Below are 10009 nucleotides of genomic sequence, written 5' to 3' on the forward strand. Positions count from 1 at the left end.
TCTACCACGCAAATGGTATCATAAAATGTTACTGGCAGCAATAGTCTTCTCATGGCTGTGGGTGAATAAGGATAATAGTTTTGCTACTTTAGTTGAAAAAATGTCTGCAGGGGGCAGCGTATTGATCAACGTTGAATTATGGTTGATATCAATTTATGGTCTAGTTTATTTTTGGCCATTTATTGTAAAATGCAGCACAAAAGTCATATTATCCAGTACAAGGACTAAGACATTTGCTCTTCTTCTATACGCCTTGATTAACATGGCGTAAACTAGTTGTTACTAAGGTATTGATTTTGCAATGAATTGCATAGTATTGAAAGTTACTATAGCCAATGTTGCTTAATTGCTATGGAACTGCAATACCCTTTCTATTGCAAACAAATCCCATCTGGTAGTGGAACGTAAAAGGCCAAAGTCTATTCGATCGGCCATGTTCATTGTAACTCAGCGTTGGAAGGCGATGATGTTTTTTCTTTCGACTATAACTTAACTACAAGTTTTCGGTCTTTTTTTTTTTCAACCACTGTCACCCATAGTTAACTGGCAACTGTTTCTATTTTATTTCATTTTCGTCATGATTGATATTTGTAGTAGAATCGTTGATACAGACTGGGTTGGGTAGTTTTTTTTTTTTTTTTTTATTCCCTGTATCGCTTTCTTCATTGCATATACTGTAAAGACAATCAGTTATTGTGTTGTTGACTGAACAAGAAGGATATTATTTTGATTGATTGACTTTGAAAATGGTGCTAAAGTACAGCAGACAACGACATCAATATGGCTACAAAGTAAGGTATAAAATGGACGACTCAACATTGCAATTGCCTATACAAACAAGCGATTGCATGATTCTATTCGTGGTCATGACATAGGGGATAAGGTTATTATTGTAATGGCCATTCTTACTACAATGTGTACCTACATCATTTTACGCCATATTGCATCTTTTCTACTATAAACAAATACAATTTTTCATCAACAAAACGAGGTAATCGCCTTGCACAACAATTGCCATGGACATTCTATCGACTGTATTTTTAATGGGATTGAAACAAAGCAAAGTGATGGAGTTTTTGTCGTTTAGCTTTACATCAAAGTCTGTGCATGGCTAGTAGGTAGAGTAAGTGTGTGTGTGCTGTCTTGGCAAAGGATTAGCAACGTCTAAGAGGTTCTTCTTCATGACTGCACACGCAGTTTTTCTTGCAGCAGTCCATGTTCTGCTTTAGCATGGCCTGGACATAAGACTGTACAGTGTACAGTCCATGCTTGTTATGGGCCAAGATAGGACAGGGTACATGTCCCATCTTGACTGAATTTTGAAAAGCAAAATGACGATCAATCAGAGCAGTTTTTAAATTACTTTTAGGTAAAGGAGGGGAAGCGAGAAAATCAATCAACAATCCAATGGTGATTACAACATGAATCAACTACTGTTGATAAGCAATGAAAGCAAGTATCATGGATGAAAGTCATGGGAAAAGGACAATCATTGTACGATAGTTTATTCTTAAATTTGCGGCTTACCGTCATATTTATACAAGACAACATCTATTTGCTGCTCATTAGGTTCATGGAGGAAACGGTAAATGGTCTCTAATGCTTCTGGACTTGTTCGTTCTCCTTTGAAAAACTTGCAATCGCTGCTGGTTTGCATTAGCGTGGCTCGAGAGTAACCATATAACTTACAAATTCCATCATTACAATATATAATGGGTAATTCTTCCAGGACCGCATTGGCCAAGACAAAATTTCGACCTATGAATGAATTAATGTTGAACCACCATTACTATTTGTTCATTACAATCCAACACAGACACGCTCATCATCAAGTTGCAATCATTGACTATTTCATTTATTTTTTTTGGCCCTTTTTTGAAATGTTCTGAAATCTTTGTTTTTCAATACATCAGAAACAAATAGCAATATCTGTTGATTCGTAATATTGACATCATTGACTGTCCAACATCATTAAATTACATAACATTTATTGCGATGTTGGTTATTATTTTCATGGATACAGTAGGCGCACATTGCGTGGTCAAGTCGTGTAGTAATGGAGGGAATTGCATTGAAACTGTGGCAATTGGGGTCGTTCTGTGTAAGCTTAGATGGAACATCATTTTTAATATTACCATGATACAGTGGATAAGAGCCATTCAAAATAGAAAAAAAATGGCTAAAGAATGAATGTTGACGACGATGAGAAGGCATCTTGGCATGTTACTGAGTGCCTCCAACAAAGTTAATGGACATGAATTTTGAAGCAACCCTACCATGCCAAACGGCAGATGAAAAAACGCTTCATGATATAGTAGTATCCACTCTTTCACTGCGGTAGTAGCCATGCTTGGCATAATGTAGACCATCGCTAACAAAACACATCATGTTGTTTCGTGATCATCATGTTGAAGAATAACAGCAACATGCAATTTGAAAACAGCAGTACGAGTATTTCGCGGTCTATCTCTCTCCATATCATTGGACGACAGTAGACCGTTGTAGAGTTGTAGCAGTGGATCGGATTGCAACAATTCTGAGTATTGCCGTTAAACAAGATTACTGTCCTGTCTACGGCGACACTGATGTTGAAGTAGTGGATAGGATTGCAACAATTCGGAGTATTGCCGTTAAAAAAAAACTACTGTCCTGTCTACGACGACACTGATGTTGAAGTAGTGGATAGGATTGCAACAATTCGGAGTATTGCCGTTAAAAAAAAACTACTGTCCTGTCTACGACGACACTGATGTTGAAGTAGTGGATAGGATTGCAACAATTCGGAGTATTGCCGTTAAAAAAAAACTACTGTCCTGTCTACGGCGACACTGATGTTGAAGTAGTGGATAGGATTGCAACAATTCGGAGTATTGCCGTTAAAAAAAACTACTATACTGTCTACGGCGACATTGGCGATCGATTGATGTTGTAGTAGTGGATTGGATTGCAACAATTCGGAGTATGGCCGTTAAAACAAGTAAAACAAGACTACTATACTGTCTACGGCGACATTGGCGATCGGTTGATGTTGTAGTTGTGGGTCGGATTGCAACAATTCGGAGTATTGCCGTTAAAATAAAACTACTATACTGTCTACAGCGACATTGGCGATCGATTGATGTTGGAGTAGTGGATCGGATTGCAACAATTCGGAGCATTGCCGTTAAAATAAAACTACTATACTGTCTACAGCGACATTGGCGATCGATTGATGTTGGAGTAGTGGATCGGATTGCAACAATTCGGAGCATTGCCGTTAAAATAAAACTACTATACTGTCTACAGCGACATTGGCGATCGGATTGATGTTGGAGCAGTGCAACAATTGTGTTATCCTTTGATGTATTTGGAGTGAATTACTAAAACGAATGTCGTCCACTTTGGGGGCTACTAAAATGATGAATGAAAAAGTGACAGTATTAGCATCCACCAAAATTGTTAGCATAGAGCAAGCGATGATGATGGATGTAGGCAGATTGCAAGCAAATACATGGATTTAATTTAAAATCAGGATGTCCATGATTGTTGTGTGGTCTATCAAAGTCCGCTGCAGTTCAGATTAATTAGTGGACATCGACTGTGTATCAATAATATTGTATTGAGTTCCATGACCATGAATTGAGATTGTTCCAGCATCGCTTCTTTTTGCAATCAACTGATTGACACTAGTGGAAAAACACAAGACAAATCCATTACTTGTCCATTGCTCAACATCCATGCTTGCCTGTGATTGTACGTAAATCAATGTTGACAAACTTGTTTCAACTTGAGCTAACTAAGCGTAACATGGACTACTGTATGGCAGAAAAAAAACAAAGTATTTTTCAAAGTAGTTACGGCCTAAATGGCAGGGTCAATATTAGCGCAAAAAAGGATCCATCAAGGCCCCATTTTCTCCGATCGTTTCCCATCGCCTTGATCCACTTGAATTTATATTCAAGGATTGGCTGGTGTCCATTTTCAATCTTGAAGGCAAGACGACGATCCCCCCCCCCCCAAAAAAGAAATTGTTACTACCATATTATCGCCATCATCCTCTACTAAGGTTGATGGAACGATGATGCCAATCGCTACTCATGTTCTACTACTGGATGGATACTGTCGGCGGAGGGACGTCTTGTGTTTGTTGTTGATTTGATTAAAACAGATTTGATCGACATCAAAGGGTAAAAAGAATGGCCATGGATCGATGATGACTACTACAATCGATTGATGACATGGTTTACGGATAGCAATGCATTACAGTAAGCTGATCTCTCCATCAACATGATGAAGAGATCGATCAACCTTGTCAAAAGTGCAAGCAAAGGCTAGTGATGTCGCTTGCATTCTTTCAAGGGTAGCGTACTGGAAATAAATCAAAGTCTTGCGTGTTATGCTAGGTAAGATCTAGGTCTGACTCCTTCTTGTCTACCGCATGCTATCCTTGATCAAGCATGGTTATCCATGGTACATGCTATACACACTATCCCTTGGCATCAAGTAGGCTACAATTGAAGAAGGCATTTTGACTTACCGGGACCATCAAATCGTTTAATGATGGTTTCGATAAAGTTGTTTTGCGGCGCTGATAGCCCTCTTCGGATGGGCATCGCTTGATTGTTTTGAACTTGATGATACGCTTTTAGGATAAGGATAATACAAGCAAAGCAAGTAATTGCCTTACATCAATGGAAAGTCTCTTTTTCTGTCGCTAAGATTGATTTGCTTTCGCCAAGAGAGAGCAGAAACTGCCAACCATCACAACTAGGATGGCAAAGTTGGGGAAGATTTAGCGTCGATGTTGAAAAATTTGTTTGCTACAACACAAGGTCAACCGGTGGTGGAGCGGTCCGTTCCGGTCCAGCGCGAGGGTGTTGTACGTTTACTTTAGCGCATGACTTAGTAGGGACGAGCGACACAAGCGTTTGTACTGTACACTGTACACTGTACACTGTGGGCCAAAGTGCAGTCATGGATGACAGGGACCACACTCGGTGTTGCGGTCCGTTCCGGTCCAGCGCGAGGGTGTTGTACGTTTACCTTAGCGCTTGACTTACAGTACTGTACTGTACACTGTACAGTAGTAGGGACGAGCGGCACAAGCGTTTGTACTGTACACTGTACAGTAGTAGGGACGAGCGGCACAAGCGTTTGTACTGTACACTGTACACTGTGGCCCAAAGTGCAGTCATTGATCACACGGACCGCGCCAGGTGTTGCGGTGTGTTCCGGTACAGCGCCAGGCTATGCTACATTTACAGTACTGTACTGTACTGTACTGTACTGTAGAGACGAGCGACACAAGCGTTTGCACTGTACACTGTACACTGTGGGCCAAGTGCAGTCATTGATCACTTAAGACCGCACCAGGTGTTGCGGTACGTTCCGGTACAGCGCCAGGCTATGCTTACACCTGTCGAAGGTTTGGTTCTACAGTACAGTACTGTACTGTACTGTACTGTAGCGACACAAGCGTTTGTACTGTACTGTACACTGTGGGCCAAAGGGCAACCATTGATCACTAGGACTACAGTACAGTACACTAGGTGTTCCGGTACAGCGCCAGGCTAGGCTACGTTTACTTTAGCGGTTGACTGTGGGGTAGGACGAGCGACACAAGCCTTTCCACTACAGTACTGTACACTGTACACTGTGACTATCACAGTCTACTGTCACTATGCAGTCATCCATTACTAGGACTACAGTACACTGGGAGTTTTACAGTACAGTACAGTATATGGAACCTTAGAGCATTGTACTGTACTGTACTGTACTGTGTACAGTGTACAGTACAACTCGTTCTGTACTGTAGTACTACGTACTGTACAGTACAGTACCATAGCATACTGTACGACCGTTGGTTGCTACAGTATTGTACGATTGACTAGACCTGACGGATTGACCGACTGGCAAGAATAAAAAGCTCCAATGATCAATATCGCCAGCAACCCATGGCGATTCCGTTCAAACCCATAGCATGGACATTATTTGCAGTCATCGACTTATCCAAACAGCCTAGGCTGTGCTGAAAGCTTTCTTATTGCTTTATTGCTTCTTTGTCAATCATCATCATACAGTACAATCGATATTGGAAATAGAAAAAAATCAACTCCAAAAATTAATGGTAATGTCATTATGTACATCATAATTTACAAATAGTATCGCATCATCAAGTATGCAAGCGCAAATTGACAGTAACAGTACACTTTCAAAATCACAATTCTAAAGCCAACTCTACTCCGTGATAGCGATAGACTTTTACTTTAGTACAATACATTGTCCATGTTGTCATTTACAAGGAAATTTCTCCTGTAATCACAATACGCAACAAGTTAGTGCCTTGACCATGGGTAGACAGCCTTGCGTGCCATGTATCCATTAAGGTTAAGGGCGGTACCACAATCCAGTTAATGGGCCAGCCACATCAACTATCAGTATCTGAATCAGTTAAACGCAAATCTTCACCTAAATAAACAAAGAGAGGAAAAATAAATGGCAGACATCAAAACGGTTTGGACCGAACCGAACCTTTCTCAGGTCTAATTGCAGTCTACCATCATGGCTAGTAACAATCCGTGCATTTTTGTCATTTGTGTGCGATCATCATCAAGTACTGTACAGTACAATATCAGTTCAATTCAGAAAACAGCTCTCTTTCATAGTCCAAATTCACTTACTGAGTATTCCATCTTCTAAATCATTCTTGGCAGCTTCATACAGACTACGACGCTTATTATCGCTTGCTGATCGAGTATTTTGACTGACCGTGCTGCTTACACGATCATCTTGAGCTACTGAAGTCGTATCCTCTTCACTTTCACTACTGTCAGAATGGTCGCTATTGCTACTGCTGTCATCGCTCACTTTATTTCCATAATCGTTCTCCAGCTGCACATCGTCTTCGTCCTCACTGCTACTAGCGCTTAACCTGTATGATTTTTCTGACGCTAAACCAGCATTTTTCTTGATATCTAAGAAATATCAATTGGATATCAAGCTATGGCGCCCATTCTATTCTTCAAATACATCTTGAATAAAGCAACAACCATGTGACAAATTGATCGATTGGTAAAAAAAAGGCGTTACCTTGAGAGCCAGCAAGTCTTTTATTGCTAGGTATATTCATTTTACAAGTTGTATTAGGAGACTGGGAAATTTTACGCAACTTGAGTTTCGTAGGTTGTGAATTGACTTGACAACTTACTGTTCTGTTCATTGCAATAAGAGAGGGTTAACCAGTAATGCAATATCGATTGTAAACACTCAGTGTCACTTAGCTTAATATCACTATTGCCAAATACCTTGTGCGTTTCAATTGCATGTGGCTGCCAATTCTTTCTAATGTTATAGTCTAACATGATGAATAATGCAAATTAATCAACCAATCAATCAGATCATCGACTAAAAATGACTCTATGCATAAATCCTACTGATTACTCAACAAATCAATTCTTAGTCGGATGCTTGGAATTTATTTGCACATGACATGGCTAAAACGATCCTTGTACCTTGGATTTTTTATTAATTAGTAAAATGCATTCTTTGGAAGATGGTCTCATTGAGCCTTTGAACTCAGTGGCAGTACTTTGCTGTGGTGATTGAGGGTCATTTGCATTCTGTAACATGATGATCATTTTTTACAATCGAGTGTATTGTTCTAACTTGAGTTTAGCCAATATTTCATCTTGTAATATGGATGATCACTTACTTGGTGATGGGGTAAAGTCACGGTGCAGTCTTTATTGCCACCTATCTTGATGTTGCCAGTGCTGTGGACATCAATAGAAGCGGGTACAAAGTCATCTATTGAAAATGCAATCAACAAGCAGACTTTGAATCTTCATATCTGCATGATAAGTCGATGACGATACAGTGTCATGCAAATTATTTCATGTCCATTCTTGCAACCCAAGGCAAATACGCGTGTAAACTATGTATCAGCAATACATCCATTTGCTTCCACTATCCAAAATCAACATGATGTACGGTCGTTTATCGAACTATCATGCTATCACTGTACGCGTATGAAGGTGTATGACAAATGACAATCTGCAAGTTTTTGCACTTTCTTTGCAATGGTACTTACCAATTGATTGTTATTCTTTTAGTTGGAGTCAATGGATCAACTGTAATAGTAAGTTTCAACTTGATACTGATGGCTTTTGGAAAGACAGTAAGTTAAGGGTCTACGATGGTTACCGACATGTTTGAAAAGGTATGATCATGCCTGTTGTACGCTATTGATTGCATGTTGTATTGCTAGTGGGCAGTGTTGACCGAAACGCTGGTACCGTACTTACCTATTGATGGTTATTCTTTTAGTTCGAGTCAATGGATCAACTGTAATAGTAAGTTTCAACTTGATACTGATGGCTTTTGGAAAGACAGTAAGTTAAGGGTCTACGATGGTTACCGACATGTTTGAAAAGGTATGATCATGCCTGTTGTACGCTATTGATTGCATGTTGTATTGCTAGTGGACAGTGTTGACCGAAACGCTGGTACTACGCGTACTACCGTGATAGTATGGGACTACGTCTGTAGCCTGTTGGAATGACATTATTATCAAGCTATGTTTGTCGCTATCAATATTGCTCTATTTTACAGCACTATATTATACTGTCCATGATGAAGAGAAGACGCTGGCTAGTTTAAACCGACACAAACACTATTTTACATGTCCAGCTGTACTGTATTTGGAAAGATCTGTGATGGTCACAAGCGATATTGTAATCATCAGAATAATCCTACTACTGGGGTAGTTTGATAGGACACACGTAGTCCATCGTCTATTGCCTAGGAGGCAATTGTTATTGTGGGATTGAACCTTTGATTGAAAAAAAAGACAGTCAACAAGTCCTAAGCAAGAAAATAATACTGTCCAATTTGACCTTTGAAAATCAATCGGAGAAAATTGATGATAACACTGTTGATTTTGCCTTGTCAATACGGTAGTATGAGATGAGCATAGAGTCTTTTGGTAAGGCACAACTATGTCAATGTATGCTAGTCAAAAGCTAACCGAGAATACAGGTTTCAAGTTCATAAAGTAATTGTACAATAAGACATACAACGAATGGTATGAAATAGTTTCTCTTCACAGCTGCCAAAACTGCTTCCTAGTTTGAATTGGCGATTTTCACCAACTGCGATCAAGTCCTCTGCCATTGCTGCCACTGTCTGAAATGCATTTCAGACGTCTGACAATACGTCTTTTCCATACTGTACTGTATATAGTAATTAGGCGTATTGTCCAGTATGAATGATTGCTTGCTGTAGTGCCCTTGCCAAAGCGTCTGTGATTTTCCCTATTGTACCTTGTATGGTGGTGTCCTGTTTGTACACTGTACAGTGTAGAGTATGCTTTTGGCTACCGTCAGACAGTGGCTTCCAAAAAAGTCTCCTAGTCGCTCTCTACCTTGTCCATGGCTGTACTGTTTGGACGTAGTCCAGTAGACAGTATGAATGTAGACCATGATTAGAAGAAGGTTTCCCACACTTCCACTACAGTATCCTTTACTGCTTTAGGAGAAGGATTTTGATGCATCATGGACAAGCCAATCAAAGGACTGTACAGTACAGTAGGCGCACTTTTTCCCTTCTTATGGGCCTTCCTTACTGTACGTCATCCATTGCAAGTATGAATGTAGACCATGATTAGAAGAAGGTTTCTCACACTTCCACTACAGTATCCTTTACTGCTTTAGGAGAAGGGTTTTGATGCATCATGGACAAGCCAATCAAAGGGCTGACTGTACACTGTACTGTAGGCGCACTTTTTCCCTTATGGGCCTTCCTTACTGTACATCATCCATTGCAATGACGATGTAGAAACCCAATGAACTTATGTTGTGTTATGATACTGTAGGACATTGTGGCATGGTTGACTAACGTCCATTTCTGTCTACATGCAAATTCAGTACAGCGTGTTTACATTCGCTTGAGATTATAAGACTTTTATTTTAATGCTATTATCAATATCAAAACGTTGTCGATTTCATACCAGCATGTAGCTAATGAGCTGAAG

General features: G+C 39.9%; 2 protein-coding genes across 2 annotated transcripts; both read right to left on the reverse strand.

The window, feature by feature from the left end:
* Positions 1 to 1510: 1510 nt before the first annotated feature.
* TRIADDRAFT_22120 (uncharacterized protein) lies at positions 1511 to 4592 on the reverse strand (the record flags this gene model as incomplete). Its single annotated transcript, XM_002111227.1, has 2 exons — positions 1511 to 1758; positions 4517 to 4592. 2 exons carry the CDS (start codon positions 4590 to 4592, stop codon positions 1511 to 1513), a joined length of 324 nt encoding a protein of 107 aa, XP_002111263.1.
* A 1814-nt stretch (positions 4593 to 6406) lies between these two features.
* On the reverse strand, positions 6407 to 9150 carry TRIADDRAFT_55027 (uncharacterized protein; the record flags this gene model as incomplete). The annotated part of the gene is made up of 7 exons (XM_002111228.1): positions 6407 to 6447; positions 6660 to 6953; positions 7069 to 7190; positions 7284 to 7333; positions 7491 to 7598; positions 7691 to 7785; positions 9054 to 9150. 7 exons carry the CDS (start codon positions 9148 to 9150, stop codon positions 6407 to 6409), a joined length of 807 nt encoding a protein of 268 aa, XP_002111264.1.
* Between the last annotated feature and the right edge of the window lie 859 nt (positions 9151 to 10009).

The sequence above is a fragment of the Trichoplax adhaerens genome, genomic scaffold, assembly GCF_000150275.1.
Source record: "Trichoplax adhaerens TRIADscaffold_3 genomic scaffold, whole genome shotgun sequence".
NCBI classification, from domain to species: Eukaryota; Metazoa; Placozoa; class Uniplacotomia; order Trichoplacea; family Trichoplacidae; genus Trichoplax; species Trichoplax adhaerens.